Source organism: Eublepharis macularius, chromosome 8, assembly GCF_028583425.1.
Source record: "Eublepharis macularius isolate TG4126 chromosome 8, MPM_Emac_v1.0, whole genome shotgun sequence".
NCBI classification, from domain to species: domain Eukaryota; kingdom Metazoa; phylum Chordata; class Lepidosauria; order Squamata; family Eublepharidae; genus Eublepharis; species Eublepharis macularius.
Window position 1 is genome coordinate 102036545 of NC_072797.1, and position 27808 is coordinate 102064352.

The 27808-nt window shown below is 40.9% G+C and overlaps 1 protein-coding gene across 2 annotated transcripts in view; it reads left to right on the forward strand.

The window, feature by feature from the left end:
• The window catches only part of SMARCA2 (SWI/SNF related, matrix associated, actin dependent regulator of chromatin, subfamily a, member 2), a 145916-nt gene that overhangs the window by 38935 nt on the left and 79173 nt on the right, over positions 1–27808 (forward strand). For both annotated transcript variants that reach the window (XM_054987638.1, XM_054987637.1), the window contains exons 4-10: positions 4862–5188; positions 7029–7130; positions 8812–9061; positions 18085–18211; positions 18607–18780; positions 20341–20514; positions 22569–22739. In XM_054987638.1, coding sequence (XP_054843613.1) covers positions 4862–5188; positions 7029–7130; positions 8812–9061; positions 18085–18211; positions 18607–18780; positions 20341–20514; positions 22569–22739 — 1325 coding nt within the window. The remainder of the gene's footprint in view (positions 1–4861; positions 5189–7028; positions 7131–8811; positions 9062–18084; positions 18212–18606; positions 18781–20340; positions 20515–22568; positions 22740–27808) is intronic.

Genomic DNA, 27808 nt, shown 5'->3' on the forward strand with positions numbered 1-27808 from the left:
GCAGCGCTGGCCGGTTGTTTTATAGGGTGCGTTTGCAGGTGATTGGGTGCGTGGAGGAGGGCTTGTCCACGCTGGGAGCACACGCTGATTGGTCCCCATGGTAGTTCCCATCCTATGCTCCTTTGGGCCATGGGGGTGGGGCTGGGCGCTCGGAGAGGGGGGCCGAGTTTTCACCGTTCAGTGGACGCCTATGGGCTACGCCTTGTTCTTTCGTGGCGTAGCTCTTTTGCGCCACTGTGGGCATTCCCGCTTCTGGAAGGGCTTAGGGAGCAAACTAACTCCGGCCCTGCCCTCCTCCCCACCCCTCCTGCACTGATCGGGGCTCTACGCCGCTCCTCCGCCTCCTCCTGGCCGCCTCTCGCTTGCGGCGGTGCCAGCCCACCAGCGGTGCTGTGCCTCGTGCCACCGCCGACAGAAGGGCATTTACGCACACATAGGAGCCAGTTCCGCCGTCGCAAGCCTTAGTTCGATTCCTATTCACTTTTCCTGTCCCCGTTAGGGTTGCGCTGCCCATCAAACAGAAAAGTTTTCACCCATTGGAGGAAGACAACAGTAGATGAAGACAAACAAATCTCCCTAGTGCCATGACACAGAAGGACCTTTCTTGAGTTGCCACCTATGATGCTACCAGGGGCCTAAACCCCCTAGGAGGAATGTTTGGTGTAGTGGTTTGGGACTCTAATCTGGAGAACCAGATTTGACTCCCAACTCCTTCGCTTGATGCTAGCTGGGTGAACTTGGGTCAGTCACAGTTTCTAGGAGCTCTCTCAGCCCCACCCACCTCACAAAGTGATTGTTGTTGTAGGGATAATAATAATATACTTTGTAAACTGCTGAGTGGATGTTAAGTTGTCCTGAAGGGTGGTATATACATAGATGATGATGATTGTAGTTGTAGTTGTTGTTTCTGGCTCCAAAGACCTGGAACCCTGAACAACTTCCCTCAGAATCGGGCAAAGCAAACCTTTGCTGGTTTCCAGGGTGGTCTCACTCACAAATAAGTACAACTGCTGTAAAATATAGAAACCTATCTGTCTAAACAACACTTTCAATACCTTGAGCTTAGATAGTACTTCACTTCTGAGCATAGAGTAGATCCTTGAGTTGTAGCATAGGCACACAAATTGGCACAGTAAGAGGTAACAACTGGATAGCTTGGTAGAGAGTAAGTAAGTTAGGGCAGCCAAAAAAGAATAGATTGACCAATGCTCAATTACAGAATTTGGCCTGCTGTATCAGATGACCAGTAATAACCAATAAGATCTTCTTATGGGAACTTTCCTGAAGTTACACGCCATTACTCCTTTCTTCCTCCCTCCCAAATCAGTTAGAGCCGTTCTCTGAGATTTAGGACCTTGAGAGAGAGGAACAGGAATGCCTAGGCCAAGTACATCTTATTTAGGCCAACTGAGCAGTTAATATTCTCATTATCCCGTAGATGGAATAAAGGTACTATTGCATCACACCACCAGTCTAACCTCAGATGGCAGGAGTACCCAAAGCAGGCCCTTTAAATATCACCTGAGTGGTTGGATGGATTCATATGGGAGTAGGTGGCCCTTTAAGAATGATGCCTCTAAGGGATATAGGGCTTTAAAGGTCAATACCAGCACCTTGAATTTGGCCTGGGAATAAATTGTTGAGCCAGTGTAGCTGAAACAAGACTGTAGTGATACAGTCTCTACAACTCACACCAGTTAGTGTTCTGACCACAGCATTTTGTACCAACTGCAATTTCTGGACAGCCCTTGAGGGCAGCCCCATGTAGAGTTCATTGCAGTAATCCAATCTAGATGTTACCAAGGCATGTACCGCAGTAGTGTACCACCACCACAGTTGTGTACCACCAGGACACCCCATTTTCCTGCCCAGGAACAGCTGCTGGTGAAAGGCACTCATGGCCACCACTAACAACTGTTTATCCAACTGGAAGCCTGGGTCCAGCAGCACCCTTAAGCTATGAATCTACTTCTTTAGGAGAGACTGTAAAGCCATCCAGAACAGGAGACATCCCAGTTTTGGGGTCAGACATTTCCCCCGCTAGTAACACCTCCACTTTGTTGGGATTAAGTTTCAGCTGCTTAGCCCTCGTCCATCTCAAAACTTCTTCCAGGCATGTGTTCACGATTTGCTAGATCTGCTAGAAGCATGAGATAGAGCTGAGTGCCATCTGCATATTGGTGGCAACTGAGCCCAGATCTGCCTGTCCTGGTAGCTTGCAAAGCAGTGCTCCCAGTCCCAGCCTGGAAAGGCTGTCCAGGAGGATGCCATGATTGATGGTATTGAGAGATCCAGCAGAATCAATACTCACGCTTCATTTGTTCATCTCCCAATGCAAGTAATCTACCAGGGTGACTAAGGCCATTTCAGTTCCATAGCCAAACCAGAAAACAGACTGGAAGCGATCCATATAACCCTATTCATATAAAAGATAAAAGTAGTCCTCTGTGCAAGCACCGAGTCATTACTGACCCATGGGGGATGTTGCATCACAACGTTTTCTTGGCAGACTTTTTACGGGGTGGTTTGCCATTGCCTTCCCCAGTCATCTACACTTTACCCCCAGGAAACTGGGTACTCATTTTACCGACCTCGGAAGGATGGAAGGCTGAGTCAACCTTGAGCTGGCTCTCTGAACCCAGCTTCCGCTAGGATTGAACTCAGGTCGTGAGCAGAGCTTGGGCTGCAGTACTGCCGCTTACTGCTCTGCGCCACATAAGAATGCTTAAAGCTGGCCAGCCACCACTTGTTCAGTCACCTTACTCAAGAGCTGTACATTTGAGACTGGATGCCATTCAGCTTTCCTGAATCGAGAATTTAGGAGTAGATGCACCACTTTCCACTTCAAGGAAGGGATGACAACTTCCTTTCCCAGTCTGTCAGCCCCTCCCTGCCCAGGCTGGGCAAGGATTATATAAGCAAGTGGTAAGACTCAAACGTCCAAGTATCTTGTCTTCATCCTCATACTGAACAAACTGAAAGGTATCTCACTCGAGTGGACACGTTGCCTACTCTGGGACCTTCTCATCCTGTTATTGCTAATGTAGAGTCCAAGTTGGATTGAATGTGAGCAATTTTATCTGCAATGTACTGAACAAAACAAGCCCCTGACCACCCAGAAGGGTCCCTCAGATCTATGTTTTGTGGATGTAATGGATGTATTTGGTGCTGAGTAATATTGTTTTATTTATTAATAGATAATATCTTTTTAAAATAAATATTTAATGAAAATATTTATGTCCTGCCTCTCGTGGCTCAGGGCTGTAGAAAATATCTATATTTGGTGTTCAGGTGTTCACTCACTAAATGAATAAGCTTTGGGGCTTGAATTGATACCTCAAAGATGCATTTATTATTTTTCCGTAGGTTCCGTGGGTTATAGATACTGGGCCTGTATAAATCTTAATGACTGCACTGCACATTGCAAAATAGATAGAATTTTGGCTCATATTTGATGTGCCAATCGGTGTTGACTGGTTCTCTGCTACTATTCTCCTGTCAGTACATGAAAAACGTGAAGGGGAAATGCACATCTCTAAATGCTCAGTTGTATGTTGTGAACACATGCCAGGGAGGTGCATTTGGCTGCAGCTACATGCCATTTGTCCACAGTATGTTTTGAAACATATGGCTTCTCTTCACATGTTTCATGTACAGGTGGGCACTAGTGTAGCAGTGGCAAAACATGAAAACATGGCTGCTTCATCAATTGGATCTTAAGTTGTATATATGCAATAGTTTTTCTATGAACTAGAGGCAGTATCATGGAGTTGTCATGTTATATAGTATACATGATCCTTTTTGTGCCTTTGTGCATCTTTGATCTAACTGGTTCTTTAAGTTTCTTCAAGTATTAGTATTAGTGAAAGTATTAGTATTAGTGAAACTGAATGCTAACTTGTAGCCACACAATTGAGTAATATGTATATGTTTTGGTATGAGCATCTTTTTAGATAGCATGCTCCCCTCATTGCTTTTTCCTGGGCGCTCTCTCTCTCTCTCTCTCTCTCTCTCTCTCTCTCTCTCTCTCTCTCTCTCTCTCTCTCTCTCTCACACACACATTCTCATCCATTCATTGTTTTCTTTTTGAAAAAACAGATGTTCCTAGATTGATTACTCCTGTGAGCAGTTTCGCTTCAATGTAGTCAGCTGGGTTAGAGGGTGCAGTTTCAGTAATGATTCTGATAGTAGTTAAAAGACTTGAGTCCCTTCAGCAAGACTTGCCCTATTACATTTGCAAAGTTATCAAGCTACCAGTGCTGGACCAGAGCTACTGCTGGGGTAGTGTTAAGAGGGAAGTCACTGTCATTTGTACATAGCCTAAATATCCATTAAATCCTTCAGCTGTGCTATGAAATGTCTAATTGTTAATCATTCAGTGTTGAAATTTGATAGATTGGAAGCTATGTCTCTAACCTTTTACTAGTTTGCGCATTTTTAAATGCATTGCAGAGAAACAGCAGAGTTCTGGAGATATGAGTATGTCAAGGTATATTTAACTTAGATGTGTCAAACTCTTTATTACCAAAGAAAGAAATTTCCAAATGGCTACCTGATGAATTTAAAGGAAGGAATTGGCATTGATTAACAGTTTGTGTTCTTATGTGTTGTTATTTGGAAAGCCATTAAAGACTGTTAATGATTGTTTTAATTGTAGTTTTTAGTAAACAGTCAAATTATTTGAGTAAAGGACCAAAATTAACTGTCTCAGGCCTAATAACAGGGAATACTTGTTGAGGTCCCAGTAATGTACAGGAGGATATGCTTGCTTCATATATCATATTCAGGTGTTAAATAGGCCATACTTAATAACTGTGATGAGTAAAACTACAGCTGATTATCCTTCTGCTTTCTTCATTAGGCTATATGTCTCCTCACCCATCTCCTCTGGGAGCACCAGACCACGTGTCTAGTCCAATGTCTGGAGGAGGACCAACTCCACCCCAGATGCCTCCAAGCCAGCCAGGACCCATGATCGCAGGAGATCCGCAAGTTATGAGCCAGCCCAGCAGAGGCCCTTCACCTTTTAGTCCTGTTCAGCTGCATCAACTCCGAGCTCAGATTCTAGCGTACAAAATGCTGGCTAGAGGTCAGCCATTACCTGAAAATCTTCAACTTGCTGTTCAAGGAAAGAGGACACTGCCTGGGATTCAACAGCAGCAGCAGACTCTTTACAACAAGGCAACTGGTAAAATAGCTGCATGCTGTTTATTGGTCAGCTCCCTTTTTGATTTATTCCTGTGCCATAGTTATGGACACATTGTGGCCTTGTTTGCTTCTTTATGCTTATTAAATAACAAATTGGGTTCCTGCAAGGAATTGCCAGTGGGGAATTTGAAGGGGGAGATACACGATCGAAAAATACTGCATTTATTACTCTGACAGCTGCGTTTTGGGGCTAGCTGAGCAGGAAACTGTTCATCTTACCCCAGATGGGAGTGGAACAGCACAGCAATGGAAGTATTTTTTCCTCTTTCTTCTGATGCTATATGGGAGGATTGATGGGAAAGGACTGGTTAGGAAAAGTACAGTTTATGGTACATGTCTCCAGTTATAAAATTCCTTGTGTATGAGCATACCAATATTTTTGTGGGGGAGAGGTGTTACATTCTTTTTATTTCTTTGAATTTTTCTAAGTTGTCTTCAAACAGAAACAGTCAAATACTAGTAGAAATCACCAACATAAATTCTCACCTGCCTTGCTGCTCCCACCTTATATCTCTCTGTAGATGAGGTAAATAAAAGCAGTAGGCTACTAGAGCAAGCAGCCAAATATAAAAGGGGAATTGGAACAAGTAATGGAGGAAAAAGGGAAATGGCAAATTGGTGAGATGTCAAGGGGAAGTATTGCAGCAGGGGAACCCAAGTTGTACCCCAAAAGTAAAGAACCTTTTCCATCTAAATTGGAAGGTTTGGGGGTTTCTCTTTAGTGCAGAGATGGAGTATATTGCTAATCCAGAAGTCTGTTGAAAGGAATAAATGAGACTTTGGGTACTGCAAGATGATCGTTTCAGTCAGCAAAGATGCTTTATTAACCTGAAGTACTTATTTCGTTCATTTTAAATTTACATTTTTATGCATTTCTGGGGAACTCTTAAAGTATGCATAAACCCTTCTGTTGTCTGTGAGTTGCCCTGTTTTGACTTTCCTGCTGATTGGCAGGCTTCCATTCGTTTCACCACTGAAAGAAGTGATGATGAGAGCAGGATTCTTCCCTTGTGATGATGTGGGGGTGCAGTGCATCTCATGGGAATCTCCCTCGGGCACAGTAGAGCCCTGTTTTTTCTTTCCCTTGGTCTCAGTGAGTTCACATAACTATACTGCTTTGGTGTGCTCTCTAATGTTATAGGAGATGGTAGGTCTGTTTCTTCCATGTTAACTTTTTATTTAGTTATTTACTTTATTGATAGCCTGTCTTTCTCACTGAGACACAAGGCATATAACACAACATAAAACAATATAATGCGGCAGCATAAGACATTCAGTTCACAATGTAATAAGCTAGGATCCAAAGTTAGAAAAAGAATGCAAAAAGAAAAAGACACTGGACCTGAGATATAGTAAACAGTGCAGAAAATGAAATTACAAAAGTAGAAGACAATGCAGTAAAAGTAATGACAGTGAACATTAAAATAGACTACAATCCTGTTTCCTTTTGTATAGAAGCATCCTCTGAACCATTCCTTTATATTTTACATCTACTTACTTGAAAAAATGCCTAACTGAGCAATTCTGTTTTAAACAGTCTACAGAATGAGAGAAATGTGGGAGCTTTCCTAACCACCTCAGGCAAGGCAAGGCCTACAACAGAGATTGCGCATGTACAGGCAGCTGTTGACTTTGAAGGGACTTAGCTTATTGCAATGCCTACACTTGCTATAGTGAACAGTTATACTTTTCATTCAATATTTAACAGGCTTGCATTTTAAAATATAGAATAACCCTTCAATATTCTGTTTCCTCTCAATGGCCTTAAAGCTTCCTCCAGAGAAAGGGGTTAATTCCATCTCTTCATCTACTACTTGCAGTGATGGGGATTCCACCATTGGGTGGCCCTGCAGCTGGGCCAGGAGCTGCTTCAGGAATGCCAGGACACACAGCTGCCATGGCCACAAAAACCTGGCCAGAAGGTAAGCCTGTTTTATAGCATATCCACTTTAACTGAAGACAAATATTTACATGGTTGGGCCTGGGAAAGGAAGAGAGGGAAGCAAAGACAACAAGAGCTATAAAACTCATTTTTGCTACAGGATTTTGGTGGCATGGTTCAGCATCAGTGTGGAGGGCATAGAGTTCCTCCAGGTGCCAAACTGTAGTACAAGCCCCTTCTCTGGCATCTCTGTGCACACACAAGAGATCTCATGCACTAATCATAGTTTATTGCTACAGCAGCATGGGCTGCAGAGCTGGTGCAAGATTTCCATTCAAGAAAAGCATAAGAAAGAAGTAAATCCATTACTTCTTTTCAGCAACACTCCTATCTGGAAAATACTTGCTTTTTAACTTTTCAGTCTGATTTTAATTTAGGCTGGGCAGGGTCCCAGGGGCCAGAGTGGGGGGCATGGGGCAGGGTACAGTAGGGTACTCAACTCCTGTGTGAATGGGGTGAGGGGTGGGTGCTAGATGGGGGCAGGGGTATGGCAGGACTTATTTTACTAGCTTCTTCATAGTCTTTTTTTTTTTGGAGAATGGAATCGGTTTATTGTTTCAGTGGAAAATGTTTCACTAGTGCATAGTCTCCTTTGAATAAAATTTAGGAAACCACACTTTCAGCTCTTGAAATCCCAAGCAGTCTTATTTGTGTTATACATAAGATGTGTCAGTAACAAAAGGAGAGTTCTGATGCCTAACTGCCTTTTCCAGATGGGCTTCGAACCTGTCTAAAAATATAAATTAACTGATTAGTGTCACCGGGAGTGGTCAGTTAATGTGTAAAGCTCCTAGGGTTTAACTTACTATTTTTTCTTTCTTATCAGTGCTATTCTTTACATATTTGCATGAAGAACAATCGAATAATAATTAAGGAATACTAGTCATGAAAAAAACAACAAATAAGCTAGAATGCAGGACAAATGTAAAATAATTAAAAGCAGCAAGGGATAGTGCATTCTTCAGTTTCCAGTGGGAATTGTTGCCCACCCAACCCCCAAACCTGTTCTGCTCTTTTTAAAGGATTTTATTGCTAAAAGAGCCTGTTTCTCATATTGCAAGGTATTTAAGGAAGGCCCTCTGACCACAAGAGTGGTGGAAGAAACACTTAATAATTTTCTTCCAGTTGAGATTTTTGTAGGAACATCATAATATTCTTGCACTGCATGTTTTATTGGTATTGATAAGTTGGTTTAATAAGTTCTTTAGTATATCTGAAAGGCTAAACATTCTCTTCCAAGTTATCTGAAATAATTTTCAAGAAAATAGGTGCAGAAATGTGCTTTTATATGGGTCATGTTTATTTCACACAGAAGGGACTAATATCTTAAAAAGTCCAGACATGGCCAATTATACATGTTTCCCTAATTCAGTAAGCCCTCTATTTGCATATTTAAAGAATCAAATGTTCAGATGCTCTTTTGGCATACCTGAGAACTGCAAGCTTAAAACTCAGTGTTTGACAAGCAGGATTAAGAAATGAATTGCTTTTTCAGATTTCTGCAAATATTTTCTGTAAAGTTATTTCATCCCTTACTGTATTTTCTTCCTTTATAGTGAATGGATTGTGGGAACTTTTTTGATCATATGGCCTAGGTTCTTATTTTGTTTAGATATCATTGGCCAATATATTTTTTTAAATGGATATATTTTATTTTACAGGACAAGTGGCAGATATGAGTGTCTCCAGTACACCTCAGAAGCTTGCTGTTCCCCCTCCTAGTGGACGACCTTCACCTGCTCCTGCAGCCCCCCAGCCTTCCACGGTAATGCCTGGTCCTTCTGTACCACAGCCCACTGCTGTGCAGCCGTCACCTATTGTTCCACTGCAGCAAAAACAGAACCGTATCAGCCCAATTCAAAAACCTCAAGGACTGGATCCTGTTGAAATACTTCAAGAGCGAGAATACAGGTAATAGCCCTGATTGAGATGCTTGTGTTTCTTAAACTGTTGTAATGATTGTAGCGCTGTTTTTATATGTACTGCTTACTGGAGGTAACAAATGTTATAAAACTGCTACTGTGTAATTGTTGGGTGACTTAAAACAAAAATGCTGAATCAACAGAGGAATAGAGCAGTGCCACTGAGAGGTACCATTAAGTCCCTTTGGACTAAGCAGTTAGAAACACTTAATGGCAGATGTTTGAAGGCCTTAGGATCTGTTATCAAACTTAGTTAAGCAGTATTCACTAGTTATAAAAGCATTCATGTACAGAAATGTAGAAGGTACCCACAATAAATATAACTTTTGGGCTAGATAAGACTTCTGGAAACTTCTTACTGATAATAAAATACCATAGAGTAAAAGATCTCCATTCCAAAAAAGCATTTCCCTAAAAATGGGCTAGTTTGTGCATTACCCAGGGTTCAGGGTTTTGACTTGATGCTGAGTACAAGTCCTCCTGTACTTTTGCGGGTTGTTTAAAAGAGAGAGTTTTAAAATGATATCAGCCCGGTAAGCTACCTCTGTCCAACTCTTCATGGCTCAGAAGCCCTATGTTGGGGGAAATTATAATGCAACATACCTTCTGAAATAGTGTTGTACCATCTGTTGTCAGCAACAGGGCAGTCTTATGGCACAGTCCTAGGCACATTTACTCAGTTCCACTAAGTTCAATGGGATTTGCTTCCTGGTAGCTGAATTTAGTGCTGTTTGGTTTAAAAAGTATGTTTGGCTGCAGCAGAAAATCCTACTGCTACCATTTGTCAATCTCTCCCACTGAAGACCTTCAACTCATCGCTCCTGCTGTTCCTAGGGATCCGTTTCTCCCGGGAGCTGAATGTCAAACTGTATTGCAGGCTGCAGTGGAAGGGGGGGGGGGTTCAAGGAAGTCCCATTCTGCCCACGGTAGTAGCCCCTTCCATTTTTGAGATTTACCAAGGCTCTATATTGTGGCTTGCCATGTGTTTGACAGCCCTCATAATTTTGCAGTCTAGTGCAGATTGTAAAAACAAGCAAGTTTATCATTCTGGGGTGGCTCATTTGCTGTTGGTGGGTTAGATTTTGTGCAGGCCTGGCTTATAGTGATGTTGCACAAAATGTGCGTATACTCATCCATGTTTTCATTGTATATATACTACACTTTTATCTGTTGGGTCTGATTTTTGCTTCTGGATTCATGCATAAAGTTATTCCATGTTTCCTGTTAAGTAATAAAACTACAAGATATTTTTATACCTGTTTGAAAAATTGCTTAGATGAGATTGCAGTTTGGCATAATAACCTTCTCTGAGAAGGGACTGTGATTAATATGGTCTTGATCAAATGGGCTTCTAAGGATTTCAGAATTTCTTGATATTTTATACTGAGGAACAGGCTCTTGCTGCTGAAATTGCAAACAACACAGCCAAGGGGAGTCATGCTGTTCCTGAGGTTTTCTGTTTGAGGCTTGGAACTGCTGTGACAGCTCTGACCCTCAGTATGCAGTGCTGGCAGTTGTTGTCTTTGAGCCTGGCTCTGCCTATGGCTTGCTATGACTCAGCTTTCTGTGCTTGCTCTGGGAAGTGTCAGGGCAGTGCAAGTGATTCTGGATTATGTCCTTAAAACTGCTTCCACAGACTGAAACCTGTCACAAAAATAGTGTTGATGAGCTCAACCTGTGTTTGGCCTCTGTTGAATTCTTTGTCTTTAACTGATGTTGCATCATATATTGGTCTAAAATGAGACTATGCTATCCTTTGTTGTTATATGGCTAACAAAGTATATAGTAAAACAAGTATCTCAAATCTCTGTATAAAACCTATATATATTGTTATAATAATACAATAACAACATTCGATTTATATATGGCCCTTCAGGACAACTTAACGTTCACTCAGAGCGGTTTACAAAGTATGTTATTATTATCCCCACAACAATCACCCTGTGAGGTGGGTGGGCCTGAGAGAGCTCTGGGAGAGCTGTCACTGACCTAAGGTCACCCAGCTGCCTTCAGGTGGAGGAATGGGGAATCAAACCCAGTTCTCCAGATTAGAGTCCCGCTGCTCTTAACCACTATACCAAACTGTTAATATACAGAGAAGAGTTCATCTTATTTGCTGTTTGAAACTGGGCCAACATGATAAATTTATGCCATATTTCTTATTAAGCAATCTTAACACTTTCCCCCCCAAAGAACATACTGCTTTAATCTTAATGAATAAGTCTTGTAAAACTAATAATGTGCAGTGTAATTTAATGTCATTCCAGTGTGTGTAAAGCGTCTTTTCTTTTCTGAGCTAATAAAAAAATTGCACACTATTGTCCTGAAATTATGAGTGCAGTGGATTATGTCAAATTGATCCTTTTTATCATTACAAAAGTAGGAAGTATCCCTAGTAGAAAGCTTTTCTGGCTCTTGGTGTAATCAGTCCTGCTGTATGGTGCCTGTTCTAAAAATCCTCTATCTCTTCTAATGTTACTTTGGTAGTTGCGTTCGCTGGGAATACCTTTTGGAAGAAGGTCTTTATCTTTAGTTCAATTCAAAACTCACTTTCTGCATGGATGAAGACAAATAACTGTACTGTGGAGATTAATTAAACGTATTTTGAACAGGGTTACATTAAATCCCTGAAGCGCTTGTAAATGGCAGCTTCAAGAAACTGCTCTCCTCTTGGCCCTTTCTTATGACTGAATGACTTTAACATTTCCCCATGAATATAAGAACTGTCTTTATTATCTGTTCCAAGGATTAGACGTTAAGCATGATTCAAGTATTTGATGCATTTATTTTAGGTGAAAGTTGACTGTCATAAACTCTTTTAAGATAAAGCATTAATTATGGTTGCATTTAGAGAGCATTACCTGTAGTAATTTTTTTTAAAATGCAGATTTCTTTCTTAATTTTTATGTGAAAGTCACTTGGCTGCTGCTTTTATATAAAACAAAATTCAGTTCTTTTAGTAAGGCCGAGATAAAGTGCATTCCACTTTAATGGCAGTAGTTACCATTTGTAGATACTTTTCTTAGTGCATGTGTTTCATTTGACTTTACAAGTGAGGATTTTCGGCTGTCGCATGCTAGTTTATCTGACAAGTTTTTATTCAGGGAAATGGGTTATCAGTAACACTGGCTTCCTATGGTCATGTTTAGCAAATCAGTTGCCAGTCTCGGAAATTTAGACTTTCTGCTTTCCTTTCCCTCCCTCCCTCCCTTGATGCAGTCAAATGGTTGTCAGCATTTTTAGGCTTGCCAGATTTCCCATTGTGGCAGGAGGCCACAATGGGATAGAAGATGGGAGCGGGGGATCCCCCATCCCCACCCACGGAACAGCAACCCTACATGCTTGCCCCCAGCCCTCCCATTTGTTGACAGGCTTAGACTGCCAACTCTAGCATTCATAAAGTTCCCTTCTCGCTACAATTTGAAATGGGTTGAATCGTGTTATCCGTAGTTAAAAGAGAGCCAACATTATGTTTGCACTAGCCAGGTATATTTCAAATAAGTATCTTATCATATTTAAGCAGATGCAGCTACTATTCAATTTTTACTTAATATCATCACAGTGTGCTAATGCTCCTGCCCAAACAGCTTGCAGTCTTACAGTTCCTTCATACTTGATGTCAAAAGATGGTTCCCCATATTTCTTCAGTGGAATGTACCATTCTGCACCCCTGTGTCCCTGTTTGCTTGCACGTACAGTACATGCATGTGTGTGTGTGGGGGGGGGAGATGATGTCACTTCCGGGAAGTGACACCATCGTGCGAGTCAAAGGGTGGCCTGGGAGTGCTCCAGGGGTCACCAAGGGGCTGAATTGGCCCGTTGCGGGGCACAGTTCGGCCCAAATCAGGCCTGCTATGGGGTGCAATTCAGCCCAAATTGGGATGCTGTGGGCGTGGGAATGCGCCATGCTGCCTGGGGACACAGCATGCCGCCCTGGAGGAGCACCCTGAGAAGCGCACAGGCTAGGTAAGTGGGGGCAGGGGGAAGGTAGGGGCAGGGAATCCCCCACCCCACACAGGGGAATGGCAACCCTCATTTGTGTGTCTGATAACATGGCCTAGAACTTGGCTACTCATGACCCTAGAGACATGTTTTTACTGCATGTTTTCAGAGGCACTAATACCATTCTGTATAACAGAAAAAGAGATTTTTCTGAAAAGTTGTCTTTAAAAGAGAGAAGTAGAAGAGGTAGCTTTTTGAATAGAGATATGGGGGCTGGTCCATCTAGCAGAAGGACACCATGCTGAACTTAAAACCTCTCAAAATATTCTAGTTTGTGGATTCTCTTCTTTTTGTCTTTAGTTTTGTAGCACAGTTATTCTGTGGGCTTTAGTGGATCTGCTAGGAGTACACACTTGAAATGTTTTTTCTTGTCTTTTTGCTTGGGAAATCATTCATTACAAACAGCCCAGCTCATGCAAAGCTTAATAGTATGAGACATGTGGTCTCTGTTTGGAGTCTGTGTTTCCAGTACAGGGAATGTTTGGGTTTCTGCCAAAGCTAAGAAAGCAGAAGGAACTCTGGCTTAACCTTCTAAAGATTTTTCATATATCAGAAGATGTTTACGGTTGATAATGTATTTCAACATTTCTGGCTTATGCAGAATAATTCAAATAACCTTTCAGCTCCTTTATCCCATGGTTGACCTTGACTAGCAACCCACAGCTTGTAAAATGGGTTAATAGCCTTAATTTAGAATGTGCCTTGAGCTATCCAGTGATAGCCATTAGATAGGAATGAGTTCATTAAAGAGAACGACTCTCTTGTGGATTCAGTGGACTTTTTCTTCCCTATCCTGTCCTGACTTCTCTAAGCCCTGCATAATGGAACTAGGCTTTCTGAAGATGTCCATTGGGCAATACTGATTAGTTGCTGCATTTGTCTTTTCCCTCTCCCTTTTTCTTTTTTAACATCCAGTGCCACTTTTATATCTTTTGTAATGCAAGGAGGTAGAGCAGTCACCAAAAATGTCAATTTTATATTGTTATTTTTTTCTTGTTACTGTTCTAAAATCCCACCCCACCCCTCTTTCCAAAACAGGCCAATTACTGAGTGGCGCAAAAATCATAGAGATTTTTACAGTGTCATACAGTTATTACAAGGAACAAAATGTACCAGCATCATTCTGAACAAATAACTCTCCTACTAGGAATCATAAACTTCTCCTTTGGACCTGAACAAATATCTGTTGCCTTTAATGGAATTCATTCTTGCCAGTACTGTAGCCCTTTCTGATTTACTGCTCAATCTGTATGAAAAACCTGTCTGACCTAATTTTGCTTCAATTTTCTGTACTCTTGAGGATGCCAAATGAGGCTCCTATGGTTATGTAGTATTACATCCTTTTTGGTTGTTTCAAAAAGTTCAGAATTCCCTGTCTGCCTGCTGTATCCCATTGAAGTTTGGAGACATTGTCTGGAGAGAAGCAGGGTTTTAAATATAAAGATATGTCAAATTATTTGTCAACCACCGGCAAAAAACATTTGAATCCACATTTTGAATATGATTAATTTTTGTGTTTATGAAATTCTAATGTGCCCATGTTGCTCCTGGTGTTAGGGTTGCCAGGTCCTCTTACCCTCCTGGCACTTACCTGCAGCTTCGTGTGCATGCTTCTGGCATGGCACAATAACATCACTTCCGACAGGGACATCATTGTGCAGGCCCCAGAAATGCTCCTGGGCTTCACGCTGGGCCAAATTGGGCCCCCAAATGGGCCCAGTGCAAAGCCCATCGTAGGCCTGCACGATTACATCACTCTTGGAAGTGATACTGTTGTGCTGCTCCAGGTGCGTGCCCTGAGAGGCCAGTTCCCACACCTGTTTCCCTGATGGCCAGGTGAGTGGTGGGTGGGGGGAGGAGGAGGAGGAGGCTAGGAGTGGGGAATCCCCTGCCCCATTTGGGGAACAGTAACCCTACATTGTATGTTGACTCAGGACAGTTTATACATCAGACAAATAAAGCTGTAAAGCATTTTTATAAACTTTTTTTTACTGCACAGTATCTGGCTGTGGGGTGAGGTAGAAGTTGGATTTTTGAAAAAAAAATCCGATCCTAGGAAAATAGCATGTCACAGGGAAGGTTAATTTGAGTTTCCCCCCTGAGATGCTAGATCTTTCTAAATGCAATTTGGAAGTACCCAAATATGTAAAACCTACACCTGTTGGCCTGAACATTTTACCACTTGATTCTGTGGAGATAATGAACCAGCCCTCAGATATGTTTGTGTACATTACAACTCATGTTTGCTTTCCCCCCTTCTACTTCCCTTACAGTGGCTATATATATGTATTTATACCATGAGAAAAGGGATTAAGTAAAGATACCTAATGGTGCCCTGTCTTTCAGCTGAATTTCACTTTAACATGAGGGTCCTATGGAATGTGTTATTGTTCTATCCCAGCAGTGTTACAAACGCCTGATCAATAAGCCTAAAGACAGCTGTCTGTCTAAAAGCATAGTTTATGCACTGACTTGGAACCTTTAGGAGGATGAAGTGAGGCCTTAAAAATTTCCTGTGAAATGTTTAAAGACTAGGTTTTAATTTCTACATATGTTGTTAGGTAGAAATCCACTTCCACTAGAAACTAATGAATGATAAGTGGCAGGAGATGTTTGGCTGTTGCTTTATTTTTGGGCAGCTGAGCTTTCAGGATTCTTTGGTGGCTCATGCCCACTTAGTCTGGCCTGCAAATAACCTTCAAAACTGTTAATGCATTAGTTAGATTCTGAAGAAAGGAACGAAGCCTGGTTTCATATTTTGTTTCTTTTAAGGTTTAGTATCTTTATGAAAATAAATTTTCTCCAGTTGTACAGTTTTATTAAGTTAATGGGCCTGCCCATCCGGTGGCTCCTTGCAGTTTCAGGAGCTGGCTTAAGATAGGAATCTCTTGTGTGCAAAGGTGCTCTCTCATTCATCTCAGTGGAAGGAACATGACTGGTTGTTCATCTGTAACGTTACAAGTCTAGCTAGTGCGAACATTGATTATTTATTTATAACATTGATAAATGAGGAATCTCAATGAACTTTTTTTCCTGTGCTGTTCTCAGGAATATCTGGGATCTGGGATACTGCATAACCTAGTGGCTGTACATTTAGGGCTGCTGCTGCTGCACCTGGTCCAAATAGTTCCAGTAACCCGTTAGTCAGGAGTTTACAATGTACTATCCTTCCTATGACTGGATGTTGGTCTCAGAAGGAACTGAGGCAGCTGCTATGGTCGGTTGTTGCAGAGCTGCTGGACCATGTAATGCCAGTATTTTGCAGCATTTGGCTTCCTGCCCTGGTATTGGAGAGAGGAAGTACATTAGCACCAGTGTAATGTTAGAATTCATTTGGCTTCTAAAAGTGTTGTTCTTCAAGAGTCTGTCTGGTGCCGGACTGACACAACTCTTAACATTTTGCTTACTTAACAGCTTTTCATATCAGAGCTGCCAGCTACTCAATTAGCATCCGTAACATTAATTCTTACATTTAGTAGTGCGATAATAAGAGATCAAAGATATGATAGGGACAGCTTATAATTAGATAAATTTATGGATATTTGAATGGAATGATCAGAACTAAATTTTAGTGGCAGTTACGTTTTCCATATTAATTTCCAGAAGTGTGGGGGGATGACAAGATCTCTTCAGCTGAAGTGTGAAAAAAATTCCTTGCCTTTCAAGGCTGTTAGAAGGTTCTCACCTTTTCTTTTTTTCATCTTAACATATATTTCTCTTGACTGTGGTCCCAAAGTGTTTCTATATATGTTAGTAATTCTTAAACAATTTATACCCCAAAGAGCTTGAATATAAATATTGGCATTTGTAAGCTCCTTATTTTTAATGTGTGTGAGTGTGAGAGAGAGAGAGAGAGAACGAATGACCGAATGACCAAATGAATGAATGCCACAAGAAAAATACTCTGTGAGCTGCTGTGGTTCCAGTTAAAAGGATCAGATAGTCAGTGATGTGAAAGACCTCCACCGGCGACCTTGGATAGCCGCCACCAGTCTGAATAGACAGTAATGACTTTGATGGACCAAGGGCCCGATTCAGGGTAAAGGGACTTCATGGGCTCATACTGCCTTATTGTTTATCTTGTTTATTTGCAAGCAGATGCCGTTGTGTTCAATGGCACTTGCTCTCAAATAACCACAGGATTTTAGAGATGTTAAATCTATCAGATAGGCATGGAATTGAAAAATAAAACTGTTTTTCCCTACATATGTGGTCTGAAACCAGGGTGGAGCACTCCCATACAAACATTTCCGTCACTTAAAATCTACTTGAGAAGCTCTGCTCTGTTTAGTTTTCCCTTTAGAAATAAAATGGGTGAGCACTACACACACATCCTTCCCTCCTATGGTACCTTGATTGCAGAACCTTCTCTAGAAGGATTTACCTGGTGCCAGGTGAAAATACATATTTTTCCAGGCATTTGAGGGATTCTGGTTTTTTTGTTTTTGCTATATTTTAGTTTAGGTTTTGTCCTGTTTCATTTGTGTGGATTTGAAAAACATGGTTTACTATTAGGGTTACCATTCTCCCGGTGGGGGTGGGGGATCTCCTGCTCCTAGCTACTGCTCACCTGGCCAGCCTCCTGGGGCACTTCCAGAAGTGATGTTATTGTACAAGCCACAGAAGTGTTCCTGTACTTCATGCTGGGTCAATTTAAGCCCCAAATGGGAAGATTCTTTAAGAAGTGCAGGAGCATTCCCTCAGCCTGCATGATGATGTCACTCCTGGAAGTGACATCACGTCAGCCCTGGGAGTCCATGCAAAGGCTTCCAAAAGGTGAGTGCTGGGTTCCCTCCCCTCCTCTCTAGAGGTTAATGGGACCTGGCAACCTATTTACTACTGGTCTTTGTCCTGTTGCGGTTTTATCACTGCCTACCTGGCCCTTTTTATTGATCTTTATTAATATTTATTTTTAAAATGTTACTTGGAGGGGACCTTGAGAACTATGCTGATGCATGCTGGGTGGAAATGTTTTAAATAATTCCCTGTTTTTTATCCTTATCTACTTAGGCTTCAGGCTCGAATTGCTCACAGAATTCAGGAATTAGAAAATTTGCCTGGCTCCTTGCCTCCAGATCTGAGAACTAAAGCCACAGTGGAGCTGAAGGCGCTTAGACTACTGAATTTCCAGCGGCAGGTAATAATGCTTTCTAAAAGAAAGTGTTCCCCCCCCCCCCAGTTATTTGAGTTCTGGTATGTGAGGGGTTAAAAGAACAACTATGTACATAAATATTCTATAAAACTGAATCAGTTTTAAACTATTTATAGTGAATCTTGTTGATCTGTATGCTATTTTGTATATACATCTCAGAACTGGATGAATTTTTAAAAAATTAATTTCTGTTTCTGCAATCTTAGCTCTAAGGTTAACTTAATCAACTTAGCAGACTCTAGGAATCCAGTCATAGTTGAAGAAATCCTAAGGCTGAACAGAAAAAGAAGAAGCTTTGTGAAAAACTCGTTTGTCATTATTCAGTTAAACTGCTCTGAGAGATTATTTGCTTTTTAAAAAACTTTTATTGCGGATTACAGTTAAGACAAGAGGTTGTGGCCTGCATGCGTCGTGACACAACTTTGGAGACTGCTTTGAACTCTAAAGCCTACAAACGCAGCAAGCGCCAAACTCTGAGGGAAGCCCGAATGACTGAAAAACTTGAGAAACAACAGAAGATAGAACAGGAGAGAAAGCGTAGACAAAAGCACCAGGTATAGATATTTTCAGCAACTGCTTTGTTGGTCTATTACATTAAGTATTTTTTTTTGTCTTGACATCAACAGTGTATAGCAGCCATTTTGGTTAAAAACAGCCAGTTGTGTCCTTTATAGTTTATTTATTCATGATTTATTCATTTATCCAAGGCTGCATTCTTAAGCTGTGTTCTCTAACCTGTACTCTTTACCAGGGGTCTTGAGGCATCCTACAGAAATAAAAACCAGTGGACTAAAATAAGCAACAATGTTAGCAATAAAAAGCTATATCATTTGCATAAACAATCATACTATAACATATTCCTGATATAAACAACCCTAGAAGTAAAGTAAAAGGAACAGTAAATACTTGCACTTTGGAAAATAAAAATGTTTTTTCCTTTTGTCTGATGTTCAACAGATTCAGTACCAGAGAGTTCCAAAACTGAGGCGCCAGAACAGAGAAAGCTCTGCCTTTCATAGTTTTCCATCTTGTCTCTGAAACTTAGGGGGCATGTAGAACAGGGCCTCTAACCAAGGTCTTAGCTGCTGGGTAGGTTCTGAAAATTAATCTAAACAAAACAGAGGTATAGTTGGTCTGTCTAGTTTGTTGGAGTGTTAGGACTAAGCCTGTTGTCCATAGAATTGCTCTCCCCTTAAAGCAACATGGGAGTGTCTGCAGACAGATGTAGGGTGATCATATATGGCACATAGGGCTTTTATCCATTTTCTCCCTTTAAAAATCCTTAATTATTTGAAACCAGGTTATCTGAAGGGCTGCCTACTGTCATGTAATCTTCCCAACAGCTGAAATTTTCTTGAGAGGCCCTGCTCAAGGTTCTCCTATGCTAGTAAAGTGGATGGCTACTGGAAGCATGGCCTTTTCTGTGGTAGCTCCTTTGCTTATCCCCCTGGTACAAAGTTTGATGACATTTAGGTGCCAGGTGAAGACACTTCGAATAAAAATAACCAGTGCTGGTGACTAGTTTTACATTTTTTCATTTGGTTTGTTATTCTCTAATTTATTGTTTACTTGTTTATTATGTGACCTCTTTTGTTTTCAATATCTAGTGCTGTTTTTGTGCTGTTAAGATGAATAATATAACTATTGGGATATTTACGGTGCTATCCTAAGCAGAGTTACATCTTTTTATGTCAGCTGACATCAGTGTACCTCTGCTTAGGATTGCTCTGTTAATAACAACTTTAATAATATTGCTAAAAACTGGTTTTTACTGTATTTTTGTTTGAACTATTCAAAACTACAGTATTATTGCATCGTTGATTAGCATTTAAAGTATGTCCTACTTTAGGGCCTGAGCCTGAGTTCTTTCAGCTTAACCAATGTGCGCTTCAGCCAAAGCAGATGTGTATATGGTTTGACTATGGTTATCATCTTAGCTTTAAATCATAAGTGCTATTCAGGAGTTAGCTTTTTCATTGCAGAACTAAATACATACTCTTGCAGCTTAATACCAAGTCAGTAAAAAGAAATATATCTGAATCTTCTATAGCATACTCGGTTTGAGGAAACTTATATAAACACACCCAGTTATTTCATATTTAATTATTTTACAGGAATATCTCAACAGCATTTTGCAGCATGCTAAAGATTTTAAAGAGTACCATCGGTCAGTGGCTGGTAAAATTCAGAAACTTTCAAAAGCTGTGGCTACTTGGCATGCCAACACTGAGCGTGAACAGAAGAAAGAAACAGAGAGAATTGAAAAAGAAAGAATGAGAAGGCTGATGGTAAGAGTGGCATTTGGTAAGAGGCCAGTCAATGTGGTTCTCAATACATATTTTGGTGGGGTGATAGTGGTACCGAATGCTGGGGTTCCACCTTGCCTACCTGTGTGGGGTGCAATGTCCTTGCAGTCCCCATTGGAGGAGCAGAGTGTCCCCTTTGTTGTCTGTGTCCTGTAGGAGAATATCTGTCAGGGTTCTGAGTAGAGATAGGCATGAAATAGGAAAAAACTGAAACAAGTGTTTCGTATTTTGTCACATTCCACGAATCATGAACTTTTACGAAATTGTCCCATTTCACAAAACGATTCATTAGTTTCATGATTCGTCAGAACCCAGGGCACTTCAATGGCCCCCTTCTTACCCAGAGATACTAAACTCACAGGGAGACTTCAGCAGGCTCTCCTCCGCCCACCCTCACCCAACAAAACAGCAAGAACAAATGCTCTAAATAAGAATATAAGCAAAACAAAATTAAAGAAAAAAAAGGTAGGCCTCAGTCAAGCTTGGCCCAAGAGCCAGGCAATGCCCTGAGACTGGGGTTGGGTGGGGTAGAGGAAAGAAGGCACCCTCACCTTCCCAGCAAGGCCAAGAGCTGAAAATAAGAAAGAGGCTTTTCAGTTTCTTTTAAAGCTGCAGCAAATCCACCCCAAAGCTCCCAATTCCACTCTCTCAGTCCAAATCCCGGCAACAGGTCTTGCCTCTCCCTCTGTCTACTAGAACTGAAAAGCACGAGGCAGAGAGCTGTGCCTTATGTAAGAAATGCTTACATAGAGCAGAACAGAAGGTCTCCAGTTGGCAGACAGACCTGCCTAACAGGGTTTGGACGGATGAGATTGGTGTTCTCATGACTACAGAAGACCCATCTCCTCAGTTGCCTACCCCCCTGCTCCTTGGTGTATAGGGCAGAATGGAAACTCTCCAGTTGGCAGGGAGAGCTGCCTATCAAGGTTATGTGGGCTAAGATTGGGATTTCCAATGGCAACAAAAGGTCTGCAGACATTCCGGGCCTATATTGCCTAGGGAATCAATGGATTGGCACCAGCCTGTCTGGCATCACAAATCATTCACGAATCAAATGAATCGGCCCCCAAAGTAATGAATTTCATGAAAACTGCGGCCTCATGAACCGCGTTTCACAAAACACGAATTGGCCCGATTCATCAAGAAATTTTATTCTCATTTCGATTCGTGCCCATGTCTAGTTCTGAGCGGAGCATAGTTAGGCAAATGCAGCATCAATGTTGGTTTTCTCCCTTGGATATTGGTGCTAAGGGCTCCTTCTGTGGCCTTTATGTTCAGTTCCCACCAGCATAGCACAAAGCCCTGTGTTTCAGATGTTCCTGACATGGGTCAGAGAGGTATAGTACCGTGTTATGTACCGTGTCATATGAACTATGCTTGTCCAGGCTGAAGTTTATATGGTGATGGATAGTGGAATGTGCTGTGGACGGATGTTACTGACTGCAGACTTATCTGGCATCCTAAGCTGCTGCTATATTTGGGAGCAGTTTGGAAAGTGAGAGGAGGCACTGTTTATTTCACCAGTATGGGATGATTTTGAGGTATGTCGGGGTTTTGGTGGTGTAACATTATATTAGCATCTGGTTTGTAACCAGTGCTGGATGGATTTAGAAACGCAGCTACATTCTGATCCTCCCATGGTATGCCCTGATGCTGCCCAGGCCCAGTATAGCCGTTACACCTGCATGGCACCGGCAGGGTTTGCTGCTGGCATATCTCTGGAATATGCCAACATAGCACTTAGTTGCCATTCTAAGCCTTTTAGTATCTCAAACATAATTGAGGCAATTGTTTTATTTTAGGCTATATTGGATAACATTTAAAATTTGGCTTCTGACAAACACATTTTCAAAATGGTAGTCTGTTAGTAAATGTGTGGTTGAAGTCCCCCATCCCTTACTTGGATAACACCCAAACACATGCGAGAGGTTGAAACTGCTCCATCCACCTCAGTTAAACCTGTCTGGATCTCATATGGGTAACTGTACTCAGTGGTTAGTTGCACAACATTACTTTTTATTTCCCTGCATTGCTAGGCTGAAGATGAAGAAGGCTACCGTAAACTGATCGATCAGAAGAAAGACAGACGTTTGGCATACCTGCTACAGCAAACAGATGAATATGTGGCTAACCTGACTAATCTGGTGTGGGAGCACAAACAAGCACAAGCTGCCAAAGAAAAGAAAAAGAGGAGGAGAAGAAAGAAGGCAAGTATATTATTCAGCTGTCACTATCTGCCATTTAAAATATATCCCTTCATCCTTTCCATTCTTCCCCAGAAAAGTAAGTGGCACCCTTTCAGAAAGTGTCTCTGAGGTCTCAATAAAATAAATTAAAAATCTTTGCCAGATAAAATCTATGCTGCAAAGAGAGGAGCATTTCATTTTTAACACTGTCAAATCCCCTTACCTGGTTATAAGCTCTCCCCTTCCAAAACCAATTGTTTCAGATGTGAATACACAAAAGAAACACATCTCTAGTTAACTAACTCTATATGCTCCTGATCTTACTTCAGACTATGTTCACACTTGACTAGTTTCAGGATTTAACAGGCAGACTCTCCTTCCAGGATTCTCTATAAGACAAAGCACATGTGTAGTCAAGGCTGCATCTCCCTCAGTGGAAACAGAGTTAAGAGAGAGATGGATGTTGGCTGAATTCAATTCCAGTTATCTGAGATGTGTATGAACATGACTCGTTGCTATTCTTTTGCCTCATTCCTATGACCTTCTGGTATGAAGGATTCCTGGTTTGAAATGAGCTGTGATTCCTCCTTACATATAAATGCAGGCACCCAGGTATTCTCTGAGAGAGATGAGAGAGGAGAAGAGAGGTGTTTCTGTGAGCACAGCACCAAGCTGTCTAATTTCAGTTTAATTGGAGTTTGTTGTGATTCCTGAGTTCAGGCAAAGTGTCTGCGTGTATGCTAATCCCAGGAATTTCCTACGTAAGTAAAGGCCTCCCCATCTCAAGACGTACAGATTCACTGGCATTTGACCTGTAGATGCTGGTTTGCACTTTAAGCAAAAGCTTCCTGGCATATTTCCTACATTAATTTAGCTTGGAATCACAGTTCATAGATGTGCACAGTTCTCAAGGTAATCAGGAGGATGGTCAATGTGCTCTTCCCCCTCCAAAAAATGTTTGAAGGAGAATGTGAACTGATATTAAATTAATTGTCCTGAGGTTAGAAAAGCATAAATTATAATTCCCAGATCGCAATCAGGGCAGCTTTTTAATCATCTCATTAGATGCAAAGTAGTAAAAAGTAAACTTGCTTTTTTTTGTTTACAGTACTGAAAGATAGTGGGCTTCCACGGTTTTGGTTGTTTTGCTGGATAAAACACACCAAAATGAAATTAAAAGGCCCTTTGCTTTTTCATTGTATTCTCATTCTTTATTTGAATCTGGTTTCAACTGCTTTCACAAATTTCATAATTTGGTGTATTGTACTATCACAATATAAAACAGAATGTGCAGAACATGCAGTTTTACTCAAGAGTGCCTGGGTGCCACATCACAAACCTGGATTTTTCTTTACTCAAGAGATTTTCTATCATTCGTACTTAATGTTATTTTACATGTTTTAATTTCCTGGGTTTTACCAGTCACATAGTGCCTTAAATCTACTACTCACCATGATCTATGACACCTATTTCCTGTTAAATAACCAGGTTACTGCTCTGTCAGCAGGTCAGTTTGCTAATTTATCCAAGGAGCTGTGTCAGTGTCTTTCTTAATATTTCAAACCTTCCTAGTTTGTAATATTATGCGATTGTCTATTTAAAAATACAATTCAGACTTCATTCTTCAGTAACAGTGACATAAAAGAGGGTTCTTGAGGCTTAGTCCTGTAGGCAGAGCATTGGTGAAATGACTGATGCTAAAGAATCATTCTCTTTAAGCTGCCCTGTATATAATTAATTCCCTTTACTCTGGGGGACCACATTGGTTATGAAGAATTCATTTTGTACGCTTAAGTAAGTTTGAGTTTTCTCCCTAGTTGTACTTCTATGGAATAGCTAAAATCAAAACTAAACCCACTTGGTAGAATTTTTTGAAACAATTTTGTGTATTTTTTTGAAGATGAATATTCTCAAATGTGCACCCTTCCTCAGGAAGATGTTCCTAAGTAACAGAGAGCCTGATGATAAGATTCAGTTCAAGTTCTATACATGCCTCATGCAAAGTAGAAAAATTCCACATGCCTTTTTGCATGGGCTTAGTGACAGTTCATAGAAATTGTTGTGACCCCACTCTTCCAGTAGTCTCAGAGCAGCTAACAGAGAATCAGAAATGTACAATAAAGAAAGATATACTAACAACATAACCCTCTTCCTACAATTAAAAAAAAAGATATTCTCCATCCACTCCATTAAAATCCTGAAAAGTTAACAGGTATCATAATTAGCAGCATCTGCATTTAAGATCCCTTAGTCCAGTGGCTCGCAGCATAAAATTCTCCAGAACAGCCAGGCTTGCCAGGAGGTTAAGTGGATCTAGCAAGCATAGGACGTCAGGGAGATAGTTCCATATTGTGGGAAGAGGGCTATGAGAGACCATAGTCTCTGATTGAGCCAAATGGACTCTCTGTGATCAAGGGATAATCAAAAGAGTGTGTTGGGCTGCATGTGTGTTCTGTTCAGGTTTATAGCAAGAGAGGCAGTCAGAATCCTGTTGCCTAGAATTTTAACCATCATTCCATCCCTGTGTAGGGCTAGATGCTGGTTGCTGTGAATCTGAAGTATTTTTCTTGGCCTAATATTCGGTTTCTCTACATGTACATAGCTGAAATTTACAATTTTACTATATTGATAGTAATAGTATAAATGGTTTAACTGAAAAATAGTATGATTGTATGGAAGCACAGCTTCTGTTGTGTAAAAGATATTGGTAAGCAGTGCAGATATTGTCAGTTTATGAGGAGTTTACATCATTGAGACATAGATTTTAAGCTTTCTGTCTTTCCTCCAACAGCTTTGGGTTAACATTTTAAAGATAACGGTGAGGGTATAATATATATTGTAGAGCTGATAGTCTTAATTCACTCTGTTTCAGCGCACTGCTGAATAACAATAATGAAGTATGCAATCACAAGGCATTTATCAGATGTGATTTTTAACAGATAAATGTGAGGGGTTTAAATATCTGAGGAAAAACAGGGGAGCCTTGTTTGAAGGCGTTGCCACTTGTAACGTTTTGTTTTGTCACCGTATACTACTGGTAAATACAGTGGATTTCATTGTAGAACTGTGTGTGATATGTAATCCTATGATCATTCTTACAATCTATTTTACTTTACAGAGATAAGCTGGTAGGACTGTGGTTTTAAAGGGGAGAGACTAGTACAGATGAGTGAGGAGAGTGTTAACCTTTTTTCCTCATTCCATTTTCTCTTTGAAAATTGCCAAATTGCCACTCCCCCTTGCTTTTATCCTGGGCTGGTGGTTTTCAGCACGAAGCCAGCTTGAAGCTAGAATTTTAAGAAGCCCTTCTCTGTGCTATTCTCTGTCTTGAAACATCAGCCCCAACTGCTGCATTTGTTAAAAGGATCATGAAATTTCATGTAATTTAGAGTCTTACTCAGTTTGTAAAAGTTTTTTAATTATATGGTCCAATTATGACCACATAAAACAGTGAAGAGAGGGTTTTAGAGTTGTGCAAATATCGAATGCAAATACATTGAACACTTGATATCTGCATATATTTTAGTTTAATCCCTCTCATTAATTTTTTAATTAATTGAAGTATATCCAGCTCCAAAATATAACTAATCAACATAATGCAAATTAATATCAGTATTTCACTTTCTTCAGAGTGAAATACTGATGTTTGCAAAAGAACCTGTCAGTGGTGCACTCCCACCTACCCTTTCTACCAAATATTTTCTCATCTGATTTTCTTTACACTCACTTTTCTCTGGCCATTTCTGCATGTAATGGTGGTTCTTGTATTGTGTTTGGGATTCAGGTATGAAGGACATGTGTGTATTAAACTGAGAGAGGCCCAGTCCTTGGGTGGGGGCAACTCAAGACAAAATATTGACTGGTACAGAGGCGTGCCCTTTTCATGTTTATTTCCTCTTAACTCTCAGTTCTTAGCAGCTCTTTAATACTGAAGTAGACACGCAGAATGTCAGCTCTGGGCCAATTTCAGGCCTCTCCTTTTGCTTTGAAGCAGTGGTCAATACAGAATAGTGAGTCTGGTGCAAAGGAAGCAGACTCCATTCATAGCTGGTTGATGTTAAAAGTAGCAGCAAATTGCTCTAAGTGGCCCACCTAACTGCTGCTGCCAGGACTTGCTTGCATGCCACCTGACGTCTGCCACCCCTTGCTGGTGCCACAGCACAATCTGCCACCACAATATTGCCCCCATCCAGGGAGAGAAAGGGCAACAAAACTTAAGCCAACTTGTCAGAAGTTTTTGTTATTCCAGGTGTAGTGTCCGTTTAAATGACAAATGCAAAGGACTCAAATTGTTCCGCAGTGGACAGTAAAGGTGCTAGTTTGTTCTAAATAGAACAAGAGAAATGAATGTCAAAAAAGAAGGGGAAATATGGGCTGCTCTTTATGACATTTTGTGTTGGCATGCAATACCCAAATACAAGATGTACTCATCTTCTGGCAATTGCAAAAAAACAGCTTTTCTCTTATAAATATTCCGGTATGTGGGATATCTTCCCACTTATTTGGAAAAAGTACTTTGTGACTGGTAGATGCAAAATATGAAATGTGTATATTTAGTGCATCGATATTTGGAGCCATCTATAGAAGATCATATTGGAAGCAGTTGTTTATGATATAGATTGGGGCAAATAATGGAAGTGAAATGATAAAAATAAGCATGCAGGGAAGCATAATAGACAGAGAACACATGGGAAGTGAAAGATATTAGAATGAGAAAGGAGGCAGGTAATGAGAAAGAAGTGGGATATGTTGAGAAGACAACAAGTGGAAACTACCAGGGGAACATGCAGCCACCACAAAATTACCCACTTGTTTTAAATTTGACTGCTTTGTATTGTATATCTATTTACTCTAGTGACAGCATTTCTGAATGCTGCAGAATCTGCACTATATTAAAGGGGGAATTGGGCCCAGTTTAATTTCTGAGCCTGGTAGAACTAGGGCTGCAAAATTCCTTCTGGGGGCAGGAGTTCTCCTGCCCCCAGTGATTGTTGCCTGCCAGCAGTTAACAAAAGAAAAAAATAATCACCATTAACGCTGGTATGGGTTATCCTAGAAGTAAATCACGTCGTTGTCAACAGCTGCCCCCC